The sequence below is a fragment of the Rhea pennata genome, chromosome 11 (assembly GCF_028389875.1).
Source record: "Rhea pennata isolate bPtePen1 chromosome 11, bPtePen1.pri, whole genome shotgun sequence".
Lineage (NCBI taxonomy): Eukaryota > Metazoa > Chordata > Aves > Rheiformes > Rheidae > Rhea > Rhea pennata.
Window position 1 is genome coordinate 21,975,759 of NC_084673.1, and position 26,954 is coordinate 22,002,712.

Consider the following 26,954-nt stretch of genomic DNA (forward strand, 5'->3'; position numbering starts at 1 on the left):
TGAGAACATGAAACTGCAAAGCATTTAACCTTTAGGGAATAAATTCAAATACCAACCAGGTCAGCAATAATCTAATGTCAACTGTTGCCATAAAAAAGTGGACAATGACAAATAATGAAGTATCAAGCTGCCAGAGAGGTATTTAGTGGAAACTGTGAGGATCTGTGTTATTCTCACTGTATCTTGATTAGAATTTTAAAGAAAGGGTAATGTTTCTTCCTATCCTATTTCATGATCATTTATAACAACTCGGAGCATGAAAACTGTCAGCCTACCTCTTGGATTCTTCCATATGCTGTTCTTACTCAGTCTGGGGGCTTCCTAGCTTGTCTGCAATATTACTGTCTGAAGAAGGGAAATACAACACAGAACAATCAGTAAAACATGAATCCTTGAGCTAGAGATGCTTAGCACTCATTCTAGATTTTGCTGATCTAAATGGCATATATTTTCTTAATTATATTTTTCTCCCTCTATAGTGTTGTCATTCTAAAGAAAAGACTGTTTTGTGCAGATTTCTCCCTCTCACTGGTATTCGACTCCCACTTCCTGTAGGATGGGTAATTTCCCCCTCCATTCACAGTTGCATACCTCTCTAATTGCTACTATAATTTGTATAGATGGAAAATATAAAAGAAATATTTATCATGTATATATTAATATAATTTCTTGTAGCAAGCTAGAGGTAAATGACAAGGGCCAGCACCACGTAAGCAGTCCACTCCCTACAGAAACCATTCAGAAATGAGTAACTGAATTTTAAAACATCTAAATGATATGTAGGCAGAACAGTTTAATCAGTTCTGCCTTACACTCTACTGCATTACAGAATTTATTTACTCTTCTGCAACACTGTGCATCTATCTCATTACACTGGCCAAACTGTTTTTCTATATTATATCACCAGCACACAGAGGTCTCTCGTTCAGTAACAAGACCACTGGAGCTGCTAAGCTGCACCTAATGAAACATGAGAGGAGGCAAGAGCTCCCTCCTCAAGGATCTCAAAGTCAAGCCGAGACCTCGACTGCTCAGTCCTGATAGAGCCTGAGAGAGTCACCATGACAAAACACCTCGGTGACTTACGTGTGATGGGGAAGACACTGTGCACCCCAGAGATGAAGTATGTGCTTTTCTTGATAAAAATGACTTTTCTGAAAGAAAAAAGTGGGATTAACTGACCTGAAAGAGCACTTTGAAATCGAGATCCCCCTATACAGAAGACAAGAGCTGCTTTTATTGCGATGTGTCTACAGAAGATGAACCTCAAGCTACGGGTGGATCTCAAGTCACTGAAACACAGACTTCTTGTTCCTCTTTTCCACGACAGCGTCGCATCCAAGGCTGGGTCTACCCTGCAGCTCGCAGGATCCACTGCAGCTCGGGCAGCCATCACCGTTGAAACGGTTGTGCCGCGTGCCTGGTAGCCCCAAACGCGAATGAAGGGTCCCAAGGAGAACTGCTTGGCCTTGCCCCTGCCGCCAGCAGCGCTTGACCTAGCTCAGCCGTGCCTAGTCCCGCCACAGCGCCAGCCCCAGCCGCCCCGCGAGCCTCTCCTGGCTCGCTCTTGCCATGCGAAGATTGTTTTCCGGGGTATTTCTACCCTCGCCCTGCCACGCCACCTCGGCACTGCCATGTCGCCTCGCCCGCCCCCTTCGCCCCGCCACACCGCCTCAACAGGTGCCTCGGCCCTGCCATGTGCCCTCGCCCGCCCCCTTCGCCCCGCCACGCCGCCTCGGCAGGCGCCCCGGCCCCGCCATGTCGCCTCGCCCGCCCCCACCGCGTCACGGCCAACGCTCCCGCACACCCCGCGCGGGCCGCCGGCGCCGGCGGGCGGAGCGGCGGAGCCGGTAGAGCCGGCACCGCCCCTCGTGCCGCCTCGCCCCGCCCCGCCCCGCCCCTACGCGGCGGCAGCGGCGGGCGGGAGCGCGGGGCGGCAGCGCGGGGCGGGGCGGCAGCGCGGGGCGGGGCGGGGCGGGGCTTCGCGCTGAGGCGCTCGGCGGCCTCGGCCCCTGAGGGGCCCTGAGCGCCGCGCAGGGGTCCCGCGAGGCCTGGGCGGCCGCCGCCTGCGCCGTCCCGGGGCGGAGGCGGGTAGGTGCAGCGAGCTGCCCTCGGCCTCAGCCGCTGGCGGCCTTGCCGGGGCGGCCGCGGGCGAGGCCGGCCGCGCCGCGGCGCGTTTCGGGGGGAAGGTGCCCGATGTGGCTGAGGCCTCTAGGGAGAGCGGGGAAGTGAGACGCGGACTTGGCTCCGCTCTGTGTTTTGAACGATTTACCTTGGAGCATGTGGCTGAATATAGTTCTGAAAAGTTAATTTTTTTTCTAATTCGGGAAGCGCAGGGCCATAAAACTTTAAAAAGTGTATGTGCCTATATCTATTGCCTTGAGCTTAACTAAAAAATACAGAGAGAAGAGTTTCCTAATTGGCTGTTATTTGGCAGAAATGTTGTTTTTTGATTGGGGGGTACCTTATAGTCACATCTTCGGTCTTCTAAGAAAAAACAGCTGCTTTTCCTTAATTTTGTTTTCCCTGATGCCTGTGGCTGCAGCAGCCGTTTGGCTCAGGGTTTTGGTACCATGCCTATAAGCCGAAGTGGTTAGTAGAAAAAAGGAATTCAAACAGGCCTCGGCCTTCTCCCTTTCAGCATCTTTACTGAAGGACCGAGCTTGCCCTTCAAATCCGATAGGGTTGATATTACCTCAGCCTTGTGAGGAATAAAAGCTATATGTTGATGGTTATGACATTAAAGCAGTTTCTAAATGTGCTTTATTGACAAGTATATTTGTTCCCTATAATATTTTTAAATCTTTTAATGAGGTAACAAATACCTACTTTTCACTGTGGAAGATTAGCTAGTATCCGTCATATCTGACGTTATGAAGTAGTTCTAGTTCAGCCAGTCTTACTATTTGCTGAAATTCATCATCTCTATCCTTTTCTATCCTCAAAATACACTGAGGAAGAAGTGCTTCTGCAAGTGCAACTTTTTAGGTCAGCTCTGTACTGGAGAGCTAATTGTCTCTCTGCATTTCCTATGGATTTTCTCCAATAGACCTGATCTTATTAACCAGCTTCTGGCCTGAATTGGTGTTGATGTGATGAACAAAAGAATTACTTAGTATCTATTAATACTTAAGGTTTAGATCAGAACTATTCTTTAATTTCAGACTATGCTCTGAAAACCAAGATATTTGACACTACAGATGGGGTTTGGATGCCCAGCTTTAGGAGAGAAGTCCTGAATTTGTTTGAAGGGCACAGGGTCTTTATACAATGCATGAAAAGACTCTGGCAATAAAAGCATCATTTTAAACAAGTGGCATGTTCAGTAGGGAAATGGTTAGCACCTGTAAAGTCAGCACCTTTAAAATGAAGTTTACTAAAAAAGCACCAATAAATATGGTGTACAGTGGCATACCTGAAATTCAGGCATGGCAGAAAGTGCCTTTGTCTCTTCTTTTTGTTGGAGGAACTATCACTAAAAGCATCTTTCCAAAAGGATATTGCTCATATGGTTATGCTCCTTCCTTTATAGGAATAGAGGATAAAAATAGGACAAAATTATTTAGGGCAAAGTTATTTGGGTCCTTAGGTTCAAAGGAAGATGGGCTAGTATTATATCATTCTAATGACAGAGGGTAAGGTAGGTAAACTTTAAAATGTTTCCATAGCACATTACCTATTTGATATTGTGGTTTTTTTTTTCCTGGAACTTGACTCTGGATAATTTTGTTTCTTTTTCCACACTGAGAGTAAGACTGTGAAAGCATCAAGTGCATCAAGTGGCTGATGCTTGTTACATTTTCTTTCTAATTTTCTAGACATAAAAATAATCTAAGTAGAGATGCTTTTTGGTTCTCAATGGTGCAAGAGTTAAAAATAATGCCAGAAAATCCAAGGGTCTTTTTGTTTTCGTGAGTGATTTTATTCAAATACTGTCTGTAATTTGCTACAACTTTGAAGAGAACGTTACTCAGGGTTTGTTGTTAATTTTCAATGTTGTTGTTACCTGCTTATCTAGCAGAGATTAATGATGCACTGTGTTTATCAGCAGTAGTTCTTTGAAGAGTGTTGCCTTGATACAACACATTGATTAAATAGTTATTTCATCCTAATGTTTTGGCAGCTAAATTTGGTTTGAGCTGTAATCGTTCTCCATGTGTGCCCCAAGGCTATAAATAATCCAGTCACTTCTTCCTATATAATTTAAATAGTTATATGCTTTTTGTTTGTTTGTTTTTATTTATAGTGCTTCACTATGATGAGCACCACAGCTGACAACTTTGCTAGCTATGAAGAGAGGCAGGTGGAACTGGGCCAGAGTTACAGTGGCTCTGTTTTGGGCTATTCAGAAGCTACATTTGAGACATTCAGCCAGGAGGAAAAAGGCTGCTCACAATACGAGAGTGAACCATCTGAATCTTATTGTTCCACAGAGGATTTAGAGAAGTCTGCTGTATCAGATTTATTGGAAAGCATATCACGGCTGGCAGGCCAAAATCATGCAGGTATGCAGAGTTTACCATACTTGAGATCACAGATGTAAAACTGTGAAGGACAGGAGACTTGAATCGGCAAAAATAAAAATATAAAAATTGCGTACAATGTTCTTGCTATTCAAAGCAATGTATGTTCAGTATGTTGACTAGTTCAGCTGGAGTTGTATTTTGCCCTCTCAGGATTTACTGACAACTATATGCAGAAGGATATCATTTAGCCATGGAAACCTGTTCTTAGTGATCTTGTGATGCTGAAATTCTATTGGTCTATTAAAAAAAAAAATCTGCAAAATACTCTGAGCAAATTACCATATATGAAAATTGATAGGATGTAGAGTGTTTTTCTAAGGGCACAGGGGAATTTCCAAGACCTGAAACACTTGAGGGGACTTAGTGCTTTAAAGCTGCATCAGGTGAATGATTAAGTCAGGCAGCAGGGCATAAGTTAGCTGGCATAACCTTGTTTGTTAGTTGTTATTTTTTTTCCCATTTCTGTGGGGTTCTGTGTCATTCTTCTGCATTCTCCTTTTGTCTAAGGTCAGTCTGGAAAGTTTAACTTAAAGTACTTGAAGATACTGCTATTTTTTAAAAAATCTGTCTTTGGAATAAGGGCTTGTTGGCATATATAAACACAGTTTTAAAGATTATCTAGGACAGTTTAATACATTTTTTTTTAAATTAGTGTTGCTATAAGATGTATTTTAATGTCTGATAGCTGTTACGGTTGTAATCTACTGAGTTCAACTTGACCAGCTGGCTAATACCAATATATGATTAACCTCATCTATAGCAGAATTCTAAAATTGGAAAACTTTTCCTATTACAGACAAGCTCAATAGTCAGTCGTGCCCCTTCTCTCCCTCATCCACCCAACACTCTACTCTTTTTCACTCTGCAGTAATAACCAACACTGTTACCATTAGGAATCTCTCTTATATATTGTTTAGACTTGAAATTCCAACAGTATACGCCAAAACTTGTTGTCAGATATATGTACGTGAGTGTAAACACTCTTTATCCTAGAACAGAATATAGCCTTGGAGATCAGTGCTTCAGAATCTGAATTAAGAGATAATGTTTGTCTTGGTATCTTATTCATGCTACATTTATGTAGTTGAACTGTGTCTAATAGATTAAATTTGGCAGTCTTGCTCAAAATTTTTACTTTTACAAATGATAGGTTTTAATAAGCCTTTTTCTAGAGACTTAACAAATCTTTGAAATTATTCCTTGCCCAGTCACTGAAATCCTCATTTTTAGAATCAAGGAGAGCATACTTAGAAAAATCCTTTTTCTGCACACAGAAGTGTTTTTAGGAAGTGAAAAAGAATACATTAACAATTGTTGCTACTTTCTATGTTTACCAGGTTAATATTTCATAAAATTGTGGAACCTTCTGAATACTACTAGTTAAATGAGAAACTAGGGAATAATAGGTGGAAAAATGTTTTGGAAAATTGAGAGCTTTCTACAGTATACATCCTTCTGAGAGTAGCATTTATAAATAATAATAATAAAAACTTATAGAAAGACTGTCATGTTGATGTCCCCATGGGGACACATTATTTCCTCGTATAGGCCCAATGAATTTCTTATCATACCCCCCAAACAGTATAGAGAACTCAGTTGTTTGCTGAATGTGCTTTCTATATTGAATGGGGACCATGTCTTATGTATATTGCTGTCAGCGTCTCTTTGGACCTCTAAGTCTTTTGGCTTCACCCAGCTAGTCACTTCCACTTCTTGGCAATTTCCTCAGTTACTGCAGAACTAAAGTTGTACTGGAATGATCTGGATGACAGGGGACTGATAAAAATTTTGATTTCTTTTTTTTTTCCTCCTGTATTATCTTTCCCTTGGATCGATTCCTGGATGCAGTTCACTTAAGCTCTCAGGAATACTTGTACTGCCACAAAAGAAGATGCCACGCAGGGTTGAAAATAAGTGATGGGCCAAGGGAGAGGGAAGTAGATTGATGTTAAGTTAGCGTTGCAAACAACTGAATATGTTAACAAGCCCTAAGCATTCATCTGTTTTTCTCAGCATATGTGATTAGAAATGAGCAATATAAGATATTTTTGTGTGATAGAAGATTGCTCAGTATGTTTTGCCCCTAAATCACTGGTGTCCTCTGTATAATCCTGTGGCTTGGGGTTTCTTTTCCCTCAGTAGAGAAAGCCCAGTCATATTCAAGTGGAGAATTATTCTTCCTGCTTTGTTTTTGTTTTGTCTCAGTCCTGCTTTCTTTACAATGCATGTTTTAAGCTACCTTTTTCCATTGTAGTTGAGCAGTCTGAAATAGCAGAATCTGCAGCTGTAGAAAGAGGCTTCTTGGAGAAGTGGATTGACATTCTGAAAAATAAAGAAGCTTACATTAAGCAAGACAAATCTGTCCTCAGGACTCAAACTGGTAAGTTCAGCAACTCTAGTAGAAGTTATAATTCTTGTTTCTTTTGCAAGGTGATGTAAATTTTTAACTAGACTTAATATAACATACAAGCTATTAAAGTCAAGACAGGTAATTAGCAAAGTACAATGTTTCTCTCTTATGCCTTCTGGGAAAATGGTTTGTCTTCCACAGCTTGTATTGCTTGGATGTCCTGATATGACTTCATCCTAATATCACAAGGTCTGGATAAATCTACTTTAATAAGAACGTATCCACATTTTAAACTTAACTGTAAAAACTCTAAAACTAAAAAGTGTTTTCCTTTTCTTTTTCTTTTTTTTCCCCCAACAGTTGTACAGGTACTAGGACTTTGGTCTGGTTGTTTCATCCAAAATAACTATTACTTCAGAATTTGTGCAAAATGTCTCCCCCCAGCCCTCCAAACAATTCTATTACTCTTGTCAGCAATATTTTGGTTCCTTTCCCAGGAAAGGAGGGAGAGGCAGCAGGATACCAACTTTGACAAGAACAATGAAGCGACTTTAACCAACATAATGATGGAGAGGGGAAGGAAGTGAATGCTATTTGCATTTACTTGTTATGAAAGCAACTGCATGAGCAGATGGTGGGATGCAAGTCCTGCTCAAGTTTTCCTATCAAGTGTTCAGAGATACTATTTTTAATTAAAAACAAAAGCAAGAAAGCAGTAACTGAGGAAAAAAATGAAGCAGAGGGAGTTTCCTCTTCTGTCTGTATGTCTGTGAAAAGTGAACAAACTCCCTTTAAGACCGATTCATCGGTCAGAGATAGATCCTCCTTCCTAGACACTTGTGACATTGCACTCGAGTACAAGCATCTTCAAGCCCTCCATATATCATATGAAAACAAGACATAGATCATTTTTAGGTTACTCTTAAGTGTAGCTTACTCACAGCAGCTGTGAGTCAATGTTATGAGTTCCTGACTCCATCTTCAGCATTTTTCTTATTATTACTGGACTTCCAAGACTGCAGTGTAGTCAGAAGTGAAAAGACAACTGTGTTGATCATCTCATCCATAGCAGAGAGTCTAGTTCCTAGACTAGACTAGAGAGTCTCATCTACAGGATAAATTTCTCTGTAAATCAAAAAGTCATAAAATGCTGATGCATTTTAGGAAGACTAAGAAGAGCTGATGAGTCTGGATTCACTTAATGAAGGATAAACAGTATAGCATGAAGGAATTTTTCCATCTATACAGGGTTTTCCCTTGAAGGTTAAAGTTGGGAAGATCTTATTCTCTTCATTTATTTCAGACTTCTGTAGTTTTGCACAAAGAAACCTGCTTTCATTTTGAGCACTTTAATGAGTAAGCGGAGTCAGTCTGGTTACTGAATCTGAATAGCCAGTTCTATCTCATTAGCTTGAAGTGACTTATGAAATGATGCCATTTCTTCAGTCTGCCTGCCAGTCCTATCACTTATCATCATAGCAGCTAAGCACTTTTCAATTTAATTGTTACAGAGTTTCCAGCTACCAGCAATATGAAGAACAGAAAATACGGTTCATGCTTGTGCTTCTTTCATGTAAACAATACTGTCATGTAATTGACTGGTTATTCCTAAATCCATCAGCATCAATCATATGCTTAGCTGTGTACTATATCTTGTGCAGTAAAGTATGAGTATAAACACAAAATAAGCACAGCAACTTTCATATAATGGCATCTGTAAATGTCTATTTCCCTTTGACTTAGTAATTCAGTACTCAGAAGCCTTGAAACTTTCTTATATTTTATCTAGTTGGGGTGTGGTTTTTTTTAAGTTAAAAAAATACATGTATTTTTAGTTAAAATATGTATTTTTAGTAAAAAATGTATATTTTAGTAAAATATATATATATATATATATATATATATATATGCATTGAGCATACATATTACTTATGAATTCTTCTCCAGGTGGTATAAGAGTTTTTTTGTTTGTTTGTTTGTTTTTTACATCTTACCACTGATAGGATTAAATGTGAATAACTTCCTGGCTTCCTTGTGGGAATGTCCTGGAATATAATTTTTATTTTTCTTAGTTTTATTTATAGCTTGAAAGAATGAAAACCTAGATGTTGGAGTCAAGAAAAATTAGAAAGTTTTGTCATGATTATTGTCTCTTTCTTTCTTCCCTGCCTCTCCAGCCCAGTATTGTACCAACTAGCTGTTATTAGGCAAATAAGGTCACAAGGACTCCTAAAGCAATATTATTTCTATGAGTCCCTGACTCCATATCAGTTATTCCAAAGACCATTAGTCTTGGAATGGGATCAACTTTAAGATTTACTACAGGAAACAGCAGTTCTTCAACTTAGGTGTTTCTGAAAGTTCAAGTGGAACTTTTAAATGCTCTGACTTGTACTTTATTCAGAAATTTGCTCTCCCCTTTGTGTGTAGTTGTCTACTCTAAGCTTTTTGCTCATTCCTTTTTCTAGTGTTACCACTGTGCTAGTGCTAGCAAAAGTGAGAAGCCTGTAGTCGTTTATGGTATTTCGAGGCACAGGAATATTTGAATTGGGTCAATATTGTGGTTGAAATACAGATGGTCAATCAATATTAACAATTTCACCATTACTGTTGTTATGCTAATGGTATACATGCAAATAATGCTTATAATTTCTGTTAGGGTGAAAGGAATTGGCATGTGCACATAGATATGTGTGTGCTGAAGGGAGCATAGGCCTTATTTTTCTGTATCAGATCTCTTTCCTGACTTGTCCAGTGTATTTCTGTTTGCTGAGCAGATCTAGTTTGTATTCACTTTGTGAACAAGTTTCCACATGCCCAAGCATTTAATTATTGACTTAGCACATTAAACAACCAAGTTTAAGAAGCTGGAAGGCTAAGAGGTAAAATGTGATAACCCTGAGACATTCTACGGTTCCTTCTAAGAAGCTTGTAGCATTTAATGTCTGTAAAAGAATGAAATTTCATATAATCTTTTTGACATGACTGGGTCTTTTATAAGGTCTTGCAACAAATGTATAGGAGAGCCAAACGATAGCTCAAATTTTTTATATGTTCTTACAAATTCTTATTTTATTTCAGTTCTAAATACTGAATTCTGGAGCTAAAACTGATACTTACCACTGAGAAATGGCAAATACTGTACTAGAGTATGGAACCATAGAAACATTAAGTAACTCACTAGATGCGTATAGTGCTATATGTTAGCTGTAGTTGATATTCTGGTTCCAAGAAAACAGGCATTTGAAAGCTTTGCTTCGGAAGGTCGTTTTTGGTAGTGGAACTTCTCTTGCTTATAGGAACTGAAAAGATGTCCTGCTCTGACTGGAGGAGGCAGCAGTAAAGTCAGAGTTCAGCAGCAGTCTATACTGATTCTCTCTCCTATTCCTGAACTTTCAGCACCAAATCTTACTGCTTAGTAGCATGCAAAAAGTGTGGAATTTCTGCAGATCTACTTAGGCCCTAAGATTCCAGGCTTCTGTTCTAATTTGCTTCCTATTAGTCTGTTCAAAAGCTTTATTATTCTGTAGAAAATATTCTTAGATGTTTTTTCCTTCAAGGAAATGTCAGAACATGTCACAAATGCATACAAACTCACAGTGATTCAGTCATATATAGCAAGCTGAGATCCTATAGCCAGACAAATCTCTATGCCATAAGTAGAGATGGAAAGGGGAATTTCAACCACATGAAAATTCCTGCCTGTTTAATTACTTTTTTTAAAAAAATCTGGTTTATAAATGTCTTTGTAGAACTGGGAAAGGATGTTTTTTTTTTTCCTTTGGAAAAGAATGAGCATCTTCTGAAAGATATGGATTCTGCAAGGTCCTTATTGTTGTCACTTCTTACCGATATTGGTAGAAACTGAGTGTATCCTGCACCATGTTGGAGGAACTTTTCTGGCTTTGAATTCATTTTTTATGTAAAATGGTGAAAACCTGATTTATCGGACTGCTCATCTCAGTTCTGTGTTATTTGCACGAATCTTTCAAACATTACTTTTACCTGTTAGGCTTGTCTGCCTAATTTGAACTGCTGTACTCAGTTGTACAAAAGCAATTTAGATAACTGTGAAAATCTTACCTTGAGATGTAGAGTTAATCTTTCTGAAAAGTATTTATCACTCAAGTGTCATTACTGCCTTTTACAATTATCTTCCCATTACGCGTTTTACAATTTCTCTTTTTAAAATAGGGTAGTAGTAGAGCATAACAATATCAAAATGCCTACCAAGCTTTTGCTTTTAAATCAAAGTTAGACATAAAAGGAAAACAAAAATCCCAAGAAAATGGTCAATTTTCTTTATTTTTGTTTTTAAGTCATATAGATTTGATAGTCATGTTTAAAAATATAGTTATGTATAGAAAGAAAAACCTATGTAGGTCCCAGAGTTGTAAGCTACGTAAGAAGGTCTAGAATGTAGATGCAGAGATCAGCTGTCTCTATTGGTGCACATCAAGTGCTTCTGTAATCAGAGCAGCTTGTTGGTCCCGTTTGCTGTGGTTTAATTCCTACATACTCTGTGTCTTACTAACGTGTGGCTATTTGGTTCCAGTCTGATATCTGTTCTGGTGTATTGTTTTGCTTTTCTTGTACACCTCTTCCTATCTTTGTTTTTCTCTAAGACGGGGGGTGTAGGAATGCAGGATTTCAGGGCAACCAAGCATCAGCAAAATGTGCTTCTGGAACAATAATTGGCACTGGCAGGGATTCTCTATAGACAGATAAGCAGTGACATTTAAGTCTGCCACCACAAATGGAGATTAGCATTTGAGCATGTCTAGCCCAAAGATGGGAAGGAGAGAATTTCTTGTCTGAAAGACAGGTGAGAAATAAAAGCAAACACCAAAGCTTGTACGTAGATCTTGACTGAAGGACAGGCAAATCTTGTACCCTGATGAGAAAATCTGAAAGTGTAAATAATCATTGTATAATTGTAAGACTACTACTTATAAATTTAACCGTGTTCTGACTTTCCTCATATTTTTTTTTCTTACTTCAGTAAAACTGTAGACCTAGATCCTTGAATTTGTTTGTTCTTTCTCAGTTTATTTACTATTAAACTTGAATTCATATTAAACTAATAACTGCTTTTAGAAATAAGTTGTGCAGTCATGGTTAAAATCACTATTTGCTAGTATTGCCTTTAATGTCTGTAGGTGCATATGAGCAAACGAAGGGTCTGTGGTAGCACACAATCCATGCACTGTTGCAAACCAGTTCTTAATTAAAATGTGCTACTGTAAATCAGAAGCAACTGAAGTTAGTGAATTAGGCTGGTATTCAACTATCATAAAATGTTCAGCAGACCCCATGTGTTTTGCTTACCCATCTGGGTACTCAGTATATGTAAATACTTTGTTCTAGGTTTTTTTTACAATGGTACTTTTTAATCCTTTTGTTCATTCAATATGCAGCATAAATGAATAAGTGTATATTTTATTGTGTAAACAAACACAATACTGGCACATCATTTACCCTGTGTTACAGGGATTATGTAATACACTTGTAAGGGAAGTGACCTGATGACTGAGTGATGTTTTCCTACTCATGTTTTCATGGTTCCACCAAATATATATATATTTTATATTTTTAATTCTTATTCCTCTGTCTAGAAAGTATCACCATGACTTTGGCTTTAGTGAATTTGATGCACTGAGTTCTAAGGAGCAATAAATTGCTTTACGATGATTGATTCTGAACTGTGGTGGTTGCACTTAAATCACACATTTTCCTTGTCATCCATAAAGCAAGGCTCACTGATTTCTACTTCACTTCATTTTAAATACAGACTCACTCACTCTTTATCACGATCGATGACACTTCTGAAGAAATGTTTTGCTTCTCTATAAAATTCCAGAGCAATTTCTTGGGTACTTGAGATTAAATTAATCACTGCATATTTAGGAAAAGTTTTACATTATTTCTTCCTGTGTTTTAAGAATTTGTCGTGTGGTTATGCCAACGTGCCCCAAAGGCCTGGAGTGCTAATGCACCAGTTGTCACGCAAGAAGCTTTTCAATTCTAACAACTAGCTTTAACTATGTGCAAAGACATTCATGAGATTTCTAGCAATGCTTTCTGCACTGTTTTGTGTCTTTGTCATCTCTCCTTCAGTTGCACACATTAGTGTTCAGTTGCTTTGAGCAGTTGCCTAAAAGTGAAATTTGTGTAAGAAAGGTAGAGGAGTCTTCTCCCCTGTTTAAGTAGTTGAAAACAGTGGTCTCTTATGACCCTGTAGTGCCCACACAACATCCTTATATGCTGCTGCTCATGAAATACTGCAGTCCTACCGGGGCGGGGAACCCCTTATGTTAGCCAATTTGTGTTGATTGGTTCTTTTTTAGTCAGTGAAAGACCTCCCATTAAGCATTGAATGAAGTTCTAAATCTGTCTTTATCCATCCATCTCAAGTGTAATCTCTTAGTTTTTATTTATGCCACTGGAATGAAGGAGAGAAAATGATAGTGAAAGCTAGTATTTAAACTAGATCGTAAAAAGAATTTTTAAAGTGATCCCGGAAGCCTCTGAGGAAAGTATTTTCTAATATAATAATACTTCCTCAAAAGAAAAGAAAAAAGTGGAATGATAGCTAACTATAGGTTGTATAATATATTTGAGATATTTTACAGAAGTTTCTTCATACCCTAGTTTTGCAGGGGTCTACAAATTGCTACCTAGAATTCCTAACTGAGTAGTTCTCTCTTTAAATGTTAATTCATTATGTTTTAGCATGGTGCAGTTTCTGGTAGGAAGAAGCTAAATCTGTATTAGGCAGTCATTTGAAAGTCAGTTTATTTGATATCAAAGTATTCAAGTACTTTCTTGCTTTATTAATGTATTTGTGTTATATCATCAGGTAATCTATATTTTTAGGGTTCTTATCCCCTCACCTCTTTTGAGACTACACAGAGACATTTATTGTGCAAGTTCCTACAGTTATTACCCAGATCCGCATTTAAATTCTGTGCCGCTCTTATGTGTACCTCCAGGCTCAACATTGATTTTGGTTTTTATTAGCTAGATAATAAGAGGTCACACAGCTAGAAGACCAGTAATACTTTTCTTTCTCTGATATAGTAACTGATATTTTTGTTTTGTTGATGTATGCTTGTCAGAAGTTACTGAGGAAGCAGATGGAGAAGTGGATGCTCTCTGCTCTTTTTGCACCATTAAGATTAGCAAGATGCATCACCAGCTGATCTCTAAGCAGTCAAATGGTGGCAAGCCAAGAAAGCTGCAGCATGGATTCACACCAAAGAAATCAGAGACAAGTGACTTGAACTGCACTGTTCCTCTTCAGCTCATGAATAGAATCTACCTGAAAAATATCAGGGAGACAGTGAAACAGGTACTGTAAAGAAGAAAATGTCAATTTTGTCTACGCTTTAGGGAGAGCTACTGGGTGGGGAGGGAAAGCCATAATATAAAGACCAAATCCTGCAGACTTTACCCATGCTATGCTCACTGGCTTGTGGATGAGATTTTTTTGCTTGGTATTTCAAGATGTGCCTTTCTTGTCTTTTTTTTAGACACCGTAGACATCTTTGTAAAGTATTGTCTGATGATGAGATGATAATGGTTTGTGTGACTGAGAAAAGCTGAGATGGGCTTTTACTGGAATCCGCAGTAAGCCCCAGATTAAGTGTGTGGGGGAAAAAGTCCTTGCTCTCTTATTGTGTTTGCAGCTGTCATTTACAAAAGTATTTTGCGTATTATGGGATTGTGGAGTCTTGGTGAAACATCTGAGAGACAGGATGGTATCTCCTTGCAAAATGGCTCCAGCGGTCAATGCTAAAAACACCGCTGACTCTCCTCATGTTGATCGTACGTCTCTACCCAGTGGCACAGAGGTTATCCAGTTGGGAGCTAAATGGTGCCTTTTGTGATCTGCCTCTCTATATTTATATTGCTAAGAAGCTTATGCACCAGTACCCATAAACATGGTTGGAAGCAGGCTGCTTACAGATCGGCATATCGGGTGGGCAGGGGCGCACGCGTGCACGTCTGCTCACCGGTTTGGATCTGAGCGTGGAATCGGACCTTGCCATGACGGACGTTGCCGTCGTCCCCCTGTGGTTTTGTCATGCCGGTCCACGGGAGCAGAGTGGCGTCACTGTAGCACAAAAGAAGTTTGTGTGACTGGAATACTCCAGTTTTGAGGCTGGGCATGTAAGTGGCTTATCTGGGAGGAGAGAAGGGCTTTTTATATAACCTTCTCACCAAGGTCAGGTGAGCAATGCAGAACAGGAAAGGAATGTGAGAGAGGCTTTAAACACAGAGGTATATATTAATACACAAATATGCGCAGGGCTAGTCTTTACCTAGTGGATTTCTTGACTGATACAGATCAATTGTCATGTTGTGTGTTGCTTTCTAGTGCAAGAACTGGAGATAATTGTTGCAATCAGGGCCTTGAAATTTTTCGAATAGCTGATGTTTCTAGGAACTCTGGTTGGAGTGCTACTGTGAACAGAAAAGTACCTTATACAATAAGATTATTTTGAAAACAGTTGCCATTCTCTTTGCTTCCCCTTTTCAAGGAAAAAAGGCATCGTGAAAAATATTATAAAAATTATTCCAAAAGGCACAAGCCTTTCCCCCCCTCAGCTTTCTTTCCTTTAATTTTTAACATGTACCTGATGTCTAGAGCAGATCCAATAGAATCTCAGTTACATCTGTTCGTTTATTAAGATGTATGTGTGCTATCAATACACAATTTGAAGAGCTTTTATTTTTCACCAGCCCATTTTTTCCCTCATAGAACAGGCAAACTGACACATTGTCTCGTTTCAGCCCTGTATCTGTCAATAAGTTCATGACTAGTATTTTTTCCCTCCAGTGATACTTGCATTCTTGCTTTGTACTTGTAAATGGAAGTGAATATGCTATAGCAGTGATCACCTACAGATGCCTTTACCCATAAATCTGGATCTCAGCAGATGTCTATACTTTGTTTGAAAATCGTACAGAATGCCTGCATTTGGGAAAGTATATCTGATAAATTAAAAAATAAGCTTTATTTTGTGAGCTTTACTGTAATAATATTTACAGTAATTTATTTTGCTTTTATCTCTATCACATACACTTTAATGTTTTGCCATATAGCATAGTAAAAGTGGTTATTAATATATTCTTGAGCTCTAAGCCTGTGTCAGGTGAGCAGGGAATAATACTATTAAAGTTAATTCTAGGACAGAGATTCTTTCAGGCTTCTTGTTCACTAACTGTTTTGAAATTTCAGCAACCTGCTTCTTTTATTCTGTTAACATTGTCTAACTCCCTGTCTCCCAGGTTTTTTAGTGTTTTTACTGTTACTTTCTTTCTTGGACACTTCTAAAATATATTTTCTAAGAGAAATGACTTTGACCTCTGCATCTTCTCCTCTGTGTGGAATGTTTTTATGCAGATGAGATCAAGGAAAGAGGAGGCAGTGGGAGCCGGAGGCATAACTCTAGGAAATGAGATATGATTGATTCTACAGCTCCTGTAATAACTTACTACATCTGTGTAACAACATGGATTCTGTGTATATTAGATTAGATAAAAATAATTGATATTTCATGAATACACCAGTGCTGAGATGTGTGTAAAGCCATTAAATATGCTCAGAGTTTCATGGTAGGTAAGCTTAACGTAGGAATTATTAAGTAGTACTGTGTATCTTACAAAGAACTGCTTGTAGAATTTTATTTCTGTGCCAATTCAGAACTGCATCTAGATATTTGAACTCATTGCCTCAGAGGTTTTCTTCTTCATAAAATTCATATAGGTAATCATAACCTCTGTGGCTGGTACTTAAGGCCTTATGTATGCTGTCAGCATGGTTTCAGCACAGGAGTACTGGAACAGCCTAGTTACAGACAGACAGATGTATACGAATTATTGTTGATTAACAGTTGCTGATACTGAGTTGTGATGATCAAGTATGTGTACTCTTTTAGCCTCCCTGGAGCATGGACTAAAATATGTTAACTTACATTAACTCCTGAAGGATGAATTAAGTTATTTGCAATGGAGGAAGACAGGTTGTCATGCACAGTCTGTGGCTTCCTGGCTGATCAACTACTACTTAAGCAAGATGAGTTATAGCTGGTGGTGCTCTAAATGCATTTTAGCACTAGCAAAGCTTGTATAGGTTTATATTGGCAGAGCTGTAATTTGTACTGGGCATTCACCTGAGATCAAATAAGCTGGACCAATTGAAACAGATTTTTGCCAGTATAGCTGTGTCTTCACTTTTGGCTTTGGCTAGTCACAGATGTATTCACTGGCTATCATGTCACTTCATTTTTCTGGTCATTATAGTTCCTCTGGAAGAAAAGTCATGTGCATACACAGCTTCAAACATCAAAAATCGTAAGAAAAACTAGTAATTACAGATCAATGCTCTGATTTTGAAAAACAGATAATCTTTAATTAAACTAAGTTTATCAGTGCTGGAAGAGGTAACGCAAGGGGGAAAAACAAATGCATTTTAGTGTGAGTATGTTCAGACATACTCATCAAGGTGATAATGTGACAAGGATTATGAAGTATTACAACTGCTTAAAAGAGGAAATCTTTGTCTTTAGACACTATCTGTATCTATATTTTCATTGATTATTCTTAATGGTACGGCTGTCTTGCTACAGCAGACATTACTCACTGCATCAAATTTTCATCCTTCAGGTAACAGAAGCTGTAGTGCACCAGTCTTCACTGTGCCCTGACTGTAAGAAGAAAAAGGCAGAGCTAGCCAAGATTACCTTTCTCAGGCAAAAGAAGACTCTAGTGGAAAGAGCTTTACTTCAGGAAAAATTGGAAGAACAGATTTACTCAAGAGTAAGCAAATGCTATTAAAATAAATGTTATTGTGCATTTTATATACGTACTGCAACTAAAGAATCGATAAGCAGAGCTCCCTCTTGATTTATGGCAATGCAATTATGTTGACCTGACTACAGTATAAGTAAAAGTAGAATTTGGCTTCATATCTTTAATAAAATACTTGAGACTAGCATGCTGATCAAGTCATTTGTGCTGACCTGATTTATATAAGCTGAAAATCTCTCCCATGGTGTCCTAGAATTGTTTTGGGTACCTCTTAATTCTCCGCAGTGTGTTTTCTAGTGGGTTGTCCAAGAGAAAAGGATAAATAACAAAATGCTATAATAATAGGTAACTGTGACCATGCTAGTCTCTCTTGCTCATCTTTTGGGTTAGAAGACTCAGAATAGTAGACTGTAACATACTCTGGAGGCTAAAGTGGATTAATGCTCTCAGAGACTATTCCAAAGACACTTTCTTATCTCTGGCTATTATGCAACATGGTCACCTGAATATGATCAAAGTGAAAAAGTGACTTCTGGAAGAAAACGCGATCATTTTTTAAACAGTTGCATTGAAATCAAGATGGCAGCTTGTTATAGATTTTACAGTTTGAGTGCCATTTTTTTTTCTGTCACAGTATCTGCTCTGAGACATGTATATTTACCTTGTGGGTTCCAAAGGCCTTACTGCTCTGAGTGGCAGCAATGTCAGTTTTAGAACTTTTAATTTTGTGCATGTTTATGCGTGTGGACTTTTCATTTTTTATAGTGATGTATGCTTTTCTTCTCTAAATCTGTTTAACATTTTGCAATGTGATTATCACTTCCTGACTGAATAGGAGAGAGAAAAGTCAGGGAAGAACATCTGAGGACTTGCAGAGGAGGAAAAAAAAGTGGCTTTGCAAAGATACTCTTTAGCTGCCAGTTCTTCAGAAATGCTTTACCCCTGTAAATCACTGCTACATAAAGTTCTCCATTTCTGAGTATAGCAGACTTGAAGTGGTTAGTCTGTGGATGGAGGGATCCTACAGAGGATGTCTGTAAACATCCTCTGCAAGATATAGTGAGCTTTCCACTTGGAGAACTGATTAGCCTACTGTCACAGAAGTTCATGCTTTCTTGTTGGGAAATGCCTTTGAAATAGATTGTGGGTAATGTAAGCTGAAACTCATGGAAATTCTTGGCTCTTCTATGGCTCTTCCTTAGAATGATTTACATTTTGAAGGAGAGCCAGACTGGAAGTTGTTTATGAGCATTGGACAGGAAGTCCCTGAAGCCATGAGACCTTTCTTTCTGTGTTTGTGAGCTGAGCAGGGTGGGAATTCATGGTTCTCCTTAAAAATGCCACACTCCTTATTTTCCACTGGTATGTTCATGCAATGCTCTGTTAAAACTTGCAGGCACTCCTCACCTGAAGTTTAAGAACTTTAGTCTCAAGTCAGGCTTCATTTTTCTTCTCTTGTTTTTCTTCCAGCTTCTCTAAAAATGCCAGCCTGCCTTCCCTCCTCTCCCTTGGGAAGGAAACCCCAGGGCAGCAGGATATAGCTGCCAATATAGGACTTAAAATTGGACATGACAAATGGCAGGAATCCAAAATCAAATAATATTCTATGATTTGTTTTTATTTCAGGATGTGCTTACACTTATAGGAGAAACACTCAGAAGCTTTCCCAAACTTTCAGAGGATCCCAGGAACTTATGGCAAAGGCTGAAAGAGAAAGGTCAGAAAATGTAGGGTCTGAAACTAGTAAACATAACTCAAGGACATAAAGAACTGGGAAAGTCTTCTGCAGGCAGCCATGTACTGAATGCCAACTGTTGTGGATGTAACCTATTTTGTCAGTGATGAATTGAGTGGTGGTTTAATATTCCTGCAGGTGGAACCAGATATGCCCAGCATGCTGCAGTTTGGGTTGTGATTGAACTCTCTATTCTTCCCAGATGCAAATGCTGCAATACAGTATAATCCAACTAAATACATTTTTCAAATTATGGAAGCCAAAATTTTTTATTATTAATTTGACAAGCAGTAGGTATTGTTTTTTTCTGAGGTCGCTTGTGGGATTTCAGAGCAGCTCACAGCTGCTTTCATCCATGAGAAAAATAAATGATTTCATTTTTTGGGGCTGGGAGGTGTAATTACTAGGTTTCAGCTTAATCTTTGCCCACTGCCTCCTGTTAAATTGAAAGTGAGAGCCCCAGGTGGAGGAGAAAAAGAAGGTTGCAAAGTAACCGTAGAAAGCATTAAAATAACATGCAGTATTTATAGAACTGAAATAATGAGTCTATAACAGAAATTAATCAGTAACACAGAGGATGCCAACAGGACAAGAAATGATAATAAATTAATCATAGGACCTGTCTGGAATAGGTGTCTAGGAGGAGGAAAAAAACACAACATAGATTAAGATTGGAATAAAATGTCAAATAATATTTTTGACATGTTTTATTAATGTACTTTGGAATTTGTTGCCACTTCCTGTGCTTTCCAAGGTGGGGAAGTCACTATCTTTAAAAGAATATATCCAGGTGATAGTGATTAGCCAGTGCACATCCAGATAAAATGACTTTATGCTGGGGATCTCAGCAGGTAAGACAAAAGTAAAATCATCTTCATCGTAACCTCAAAACAGTCTAGGATACACGCTCATCTGTGGTCAGATGTATCCCACATTTCTGATTATTGTTGACAGTAATAATTCACTGCATTGTTCTTGCAACAGTGCTGTGGCCCTAGGACATACACGAGTCATAAAGTTACTGACTCTCAGCAGTCTCCAGTTTCCTGGTTTCTATGCATTCAGACCTCTGAAGAGTATGGAAATCTTGAAAGTTTATCCATGTTTATGAACTATGTACATCAAGTATTTCATTGCTTAATTTTATGTTAAGACACAGGATAAAATTTTGCTGTTCCTTTTTTATTTTGGGGGGGGGGACAAGAACATACATTGTTGAAGTTGAGTTCTATGTTTTATATCCATGTAATTAAATTTTTTCTATCTATTCCATATACTGTTTTTAAGAATGCTGAGGGCTATTTAACCTCTCGATTTACTTCCCATGGTGTATATCTTCCTTTTGGTGCTGAAAAACTGCCTTGAACGGTTTCACTGGGAGGTGATTCTGAGTAGGTTGAGCCCTAAATGGAAACATAATGCCGTCCTAAATTCTTCAAAGCTACTTGTCCTTATTCCATCATTGGCAGTTTATTCCATTTTTCTTGTAAACTGATGCTTTTAGTAGTCCACTCAAAATATTCCCCTAAGCTTGATTTTAAGTTCTAAATCATGACTGCAAGTTAGATAGCTACCCTATATAAAATGTAAACTGTTGCTTGATTCTTCCCATTAATCTGTAATCCTTAGAAATGTTTAAATCTCTTAAATCTCTTACCTTCCAATCTGTAATCCTTAGAAATGTTTAAATCTCTTAAATCTCTTACCTTCCAATCTTGCAAGCCTTTTCTTTTTAGATACTCCATCTCTGTGTCTTATTTGTCTTTGGGCTAGACTTTCTGTTTCTGTAGACTCTTTTGAAGTCTAGCAATCTTCTTAGCACTGGGCAAAGGAGACCCATTATTCCATATGAGGTCTCATAAGGGCTCTGTCACGTATCAGAATGGTGATCAGAACTTTTCAATCTTTTGAAAATGTATTTTTTATTTCCTATAAACACATCTTTCAGCCCTTTCAAAAGCACAGAAAGTGATTACCAGGACTGTAAATACAGATTGATTTTTATACCGGAAAGATGATGCTTATGATATTTTGCTTTCAATACCTTGATCCTCTCTGGAAATACTGAAATATTTCTGTCTTACTCTTTTGTCAAATATTTATGTAAATATATTGAACTGTGAGTTGTTAAGCATCTGAGAATGTTTGTGTGTCTGTAAAATGTTATTCATACTTTTATGGCACAATGGCTATACAGTTCTTGTTTGTATGCACAATGCTTAAAAAGGCATTTCAGAAAGCTCCTCTGAAAAATCAAAGCATATTTTGCTTCTGTCTGTTACGTGCCTATTTCTACTGCTTAATACAATTCTTTTTTCATTTTTTTGTCAGGAGTTGACTTTGAGATCTGAGTGAGTTTGCTTTCTGTTTCCTTGTAGCAGCTATTAGAGATGTACAACAGAATGAATGATCTCAGTCTCTAAATAATTTATTTCATAATCTTGCAGTGTTTGAGACTAGTGATCCAAAAATTTGATTTGGAAGAAAAAAAACGTAGATCATGTCTCTTCCTTTTCCTTCTAACAGGAGCTTCCCCCTCCCATTTTCTCCAGTGGTAGATTTGTGTTTTGATCCGAAGAAGCATTATAAAAACTGTGATCAAGAAATATTTGTTAATCTGCTCCCTTGTTTGTCCTTGCTAGGGCAGAAATAGAGCAAGGTGGATCAAGGGTGATTCATACAACAAGCAACTGTAGTACTGCAATCAAATTAATCCACATATTGTTAAAAGTATTGGAGCTTTGCTTTCTAGCTTTTGCGCTAGACGCAGTCACTATTTAATCTTCTGGAATGATTTGTGATGTACTAGTTTATTGCTCTGAGCTCTGCACAAATACGGAAGGGTTTTTTGTATATACATTGTTTAAATTACATGTACACTGATAACAGGTTTTGTGTTGTTATACTTTTATTGGCCCTTTAAAGAAAATTGTATTTCTCAGATTACCATTAAAATCAGTTTCCCATGGACTGTAGCAGTATAATTTCCACTTTCGCTTGCCCCAGCTTTCTCTATAGAAGAAGTTAATCTGGCTTCCAGACACAGTCATTCCATAATCTTGTTTCTAACCACCTGTTGTGACGCTGGAATTTGTATTTCTATCTGCCCTAGGATAAACTTCCATCTCATTCAGAATAGGTTACTAGCATGTGTTTGAATGAGAATTATGCTTTATCACAGTTAACTTGCCTGGCTATGAACTGGGCACAAAGATAAACATGTCTAGATAACTAGTTTCCGAAACACCAGTGAAATACATAGTTTTCACTGGTCCAGTAGTACTTCTTGAATCTTTCCTCTGAAGCCATACTAGGAGAATGAAATGCCTGAGGCTCCCCTGGGGCCACTGCCTTTTCAGAAATCCCTTTCCCAACCATAGTTTCACTGTGGCCAAGGAAAAAAAAAATTTCTACAGCTAATGTGATCAGCTTCCAAGAAGTGGAGCTGAACCCATTTATTCGTCCTGGGATCTTGACAAAAGCTTTGAACTAGTGGCACTGAGGACAAAGCTTCCCTGCTGGAAGAAGGGCTGGTTCCCCTCCCCCCCCCCCCCCCCCCCCCCCCCCCGTGAAACTATTAACTGACACAGTGCCCAGGTTGTTTGGTGATCTCAGTGCAATGATTCTGAATCACATATGCAGGTATCAGCAATACTGGAATGCTACTAGCATTTTTTTTTAAAGCATTTTGAATTATTCTTGCATTCTTCAAATTGTAACTTTTTTTATGATTTGGTATGATTTTCAAATTGTCTCCACTCGACAAAAACTAACCTAAATGCGATACTACGTGCATAGTGTTACTGCATGCAGCAGAGGTGCTGTTCTAAATGCCACTGTGTTTTATATTAAAAAAAAAAAAAAAACTTGAGATTTTTGCAAATACATATACTAATCTTATGAATACTACATTTGTTTTGTTTTTATTCAACTAGCAAATTGTTTCTTTACCCAGCACAACTATGATGCTGGTGATCTTTGCCTGAACAGACAGCAAGATGATCTATATAGGGGCAGACTGGGAAATGAGGGGGGAGTGTATCCCTTCTGTCAGTACAGTAGCGGGTCCTTTATCTTTCAAATTGTCTATAGAGTTGATCAGGGGAACTTAAAAAAATCCAGCTTCTGGGCATATTCATAGATTATTTATTTATTTTGTAATAAAATAGTACTGTTTGTTCTGACATAGAATAGTGTATGAGTCATAAATATGTTGTAAAATATATTTGTAGCATGTAACAGAGTCCTTTAGAATATTCTGTGAAAATTCATATTTTAGTCCATAGCACTTTAAGAACATTTAGATCCTTCATTTTCATTTCCTTCGTTTTTAAATAGAACATTCTTTTTGCCTACAGAAGTAAATTTACATCATCATCACAGTATTATAGCTTGTTTAAAAATACATACAGCATTAATGGTAATTGCAAGCAAGCTATATACTTGAGCAGGGTTGTTTGTAAATTTACATGTTTTCTACTTTTAAAACAATTACTTATATCAATATTGCAGCCAACACTTTGTTAGAAAATAATACCTATATATGCTACTCACAATAGAGCTGTCATTTTTATATAATATAATACAGGCTATGAAAATAGAAACACACCGTTGTATGGTTGGTTAAAAATAATTAAAAGCCAAGTTCGAAAGGTGTATTAGTCTTGCTCTTCCCTTGATAACTTAGGTCCCATTCTGTGTCACTGAATGTCGTTAATCCGCTTACAGCTGGAATGCAACGAGCACCTCTCAGCACTGAACCTTATGTGAGAGAAGTGTTGACTTACAACCTTTTAACAAATTTAAATCTTGATCCTGCATGATTTCTACTTTGCTGAAGACACGAAGAGTTTTTCAGCTAAAGGCTTTCAGGATCAAGCTACTACTTGCTGAAACTCTGTGAATCTGATTTACATAGGACTCCAATTGCATTTCAAGATCTTCAGACAGATAATTGGATTAGTGCAAGACAACATAGCTCTGTTGATTATCATCTGTGTTGGTTTGTGCTCACCAAAATCTGATCCTTTGCCTTTTGCAGGTCAGTGGATTTTTGAAAGAGTTGGAGAAACAGATTTTAGGTTACTGATTTAGTAATACAGCAAAAATTAAAAATATGTGATTACAATCATTTTTATCTTGCACAAATGAGACTAATTACATATACGTATATATGTATGTGTGTATATATACATGTATATATACACATAGGCACACACATGTATGTATAATAAAGCTGTAAGAAATCTCCAAACTGCTAACAACTCTTATAAATGAGAGAAAACAAGGATATATTTGCTTGGAAATTTCATAGTTGCCATTCTTTTATTGTTTTCACTTTCCAGTAATGCAGGGCTGTTCCATGTTGGATCCAATTTTATGAAACAAATCCAGACGTGCTTTGGAAAATGCTCTTTTCATGATCTTTCTGGTACTCCTCTTGTGCTTTCTGCAGTTTTTTACCTCTTAGTTTCCACTTGTGAAAACAGTAGGTTACTAGGGATGTCATTATCAAAGAGAAAATAATAATCAGCACTATTATCAGTGCAATAGTAGATGAGAAGGACCCTTCTAGCTGCTTAGTTTCAGTGTCTCTTGTGGTGTTCAGTTTAGTAAAGTTTTCGTATTCTGTTGAGGCCAAAAGTGCAGGTACAGGAACTTCTTTGAATTTGGGCCTCATTGGGATTCAGTAGTCGTTCTTACTCTGTTGATATTTTGGAAGAACAAGAGCTACGATTCCCTTGTCACCTGTGTCATTCATAAGACAGTTTTTCCCTGGGTGCTTCAGGCATAGATGAGGCTCAGCAGCTTGGTTTGTTTATGAAGCTATGTAGCACAGGAATAACAGGAAGTGTCACAGAGTTTACGAGGCAGGTCATCTATATCCAAACAGAAACTTGGGAGTACTGTTGCCCTCTCTATCTAGAAAAGGAAAAAGCTACTTAGCAGATTAGCAGTTTGATTCTTTGTTTTCTTGAACAGATAATTGAAGAAAATGAAATCAAATTTCCAGGAATGTTGTGGTGGTGGGACTCATCCTCAGGCTTAAAACAAAAACGAACACCACAGTAAGTGTAGGTTATATCTTATGAATTTGTTCAGTGAGAGTTTTTTCTTCTCCTGAGTATTCCCAAAAGAGAGTGAAATCAAAGGCAGATTTTTTTACTGAGGGGCAGACTTGGTTTTGCTAACATCTTAGGCATTAACAAAATCAGCTACAAAACAGGATCTCTAATTTTAATGAAGGGTTTTTATTTTCCCCTCTTTGATACTTGCTCTCAGACTTGGCTTGTCTGGAGAAGATTTTGATTTGGGGTTTTTGTTCTTGTTATACTGGAGTTTAGGAGACGTCCTCACTGATTGCAAAGCTGTAGTCTGGAAAAATGACCTAGGTGAAAAATAACACAGGATTATTTAAGAGGTGAGGTTCTCTTAAGGCATGTGAGCCCTAGATTTTAAAAAGCATATTCTCTTATAATTCTGAGAGAATTTCAAGTACATTCAAATCGTTTGATTTTGGTATGCTCTGTATATGCTTTATATGATAAATCGTACAAAGTTTACTTGTCCGAGTAGTTCTGCTAAAGTTAAAAGAGCTGGTATTGGGAAAGAGGAGCGCTGCTGTGAGGAAGGGTTTGCATTAACTGTCCCTTAGATGTCAGCTTGGAGTTAGATACCGTAAGAAGCAAGGCTGGGCTGTTCTTGGTAGTTCTTGCCTACAGTCAGGACAGTAGGATTTGGCCCCAGGATATTTTAATTTCAAGAGCTTTAAACATTTTTCAGAGCTATTTATTTCAAATAACAGATTGCTCCAACCCCCCTCCACCCTACTTCCAAATGCTTTGAGGCCAAAATTAGGTTTCAAAGATCTTGCAGCACAGCCACTTGTTCTGAGATGCTCTGTTTAATAGGATGCAATTGTAGTTCATCCTTCTTATGGAAATTTGTGGTTCATCCCACTCAGGCTAGCAGAGAATTAAGGGTCTCTTTTACTAATTAACAACACTTTCAAGCCATTCTTGTTTGTAATAAAGACTGTTTACTCTAGATTAGCATTCTGTTGATGTAAAAAGATGTAAATGAGCAGCTCTTGCCAGTTTGGAACAATATGTTCGCATAGTCAAAAATAAATGTTGATTTTAAAGTTTAAAAGCCAGATTTTACTGTAGTTTAGGATAAAAAATGTGTTTATAAAGCTGATTGAAAGTTTATTACATACAAGAATAGATCGAGTGCAACACACTGCATCTTTGACAAATGTCTACATGTTGCACTACTAGCAAGGGCCATATCAGGAGGTTGTGGGCAATAGAATCTTTTAATGCTCCTCAGCTGGATATTCAGCAGCTTTTTCAAGTAGCCTGAGAAAAACTGGAATAAAAGTATTTTATGTTATCTGAGTAACTGCCCTTATGACTTATGGATCCACCACTCATATGAAAGTCTAAGAGGGTGGACTGTCTCAGCACTTCTGAAAATCAGATCTTATCATACTTACCTGAAACTGCATCTCATCTCATCTATATCT

At 38.0% G+C, this 26,954-nt stretch overlaps 1 protein-coding gene across 11 annotated transcripts in view; it reads left to right on the top strand.

Moving 5' to 3' along the window:
- Window positions 1-1,997: 1,997 nt before the first annotated feature.
- C11H8orf48 (chromosome 11 C8orf48 homolog) overlaps window positions 1,998-26,954 on the top strand; it is a 97,738-nt gene continuing 72,781 nt past the window's right edge. For all 11 annotated transcript variants that reach the window (XR_009959580.1, XR_009959581.1, XM_062584686.1 and 8 more), the window contains exons 1-6: window positions 1,998-2,091; window positions 4,247-4,505; window positions 6,781-6,906; window positions 13,995-14,227; window positions 17,548-17,700; window positions 19,318-19,408. Coding sequence is in view for 9 of the 11 variants with exons in the window: in XM_062584686.1 (XP_062440670.1) it covers window positions 4,256-4,505; window positions 6,781-6,906; window positions 13,995-14,227; window positions 17,548-17,700; window positions 19,318-19,408 (853 nt within the window). In the remaining 2 variants the exon portion in view is untranslated. The remainder of the gene's footprint in view (window positions 2,092-4,246; window positions 4,506-6,780; window positions 6,907-13,994; window positions 14,228-17,547; window positions 17,701-19,317; window positions 19,409-26,954) is intronic.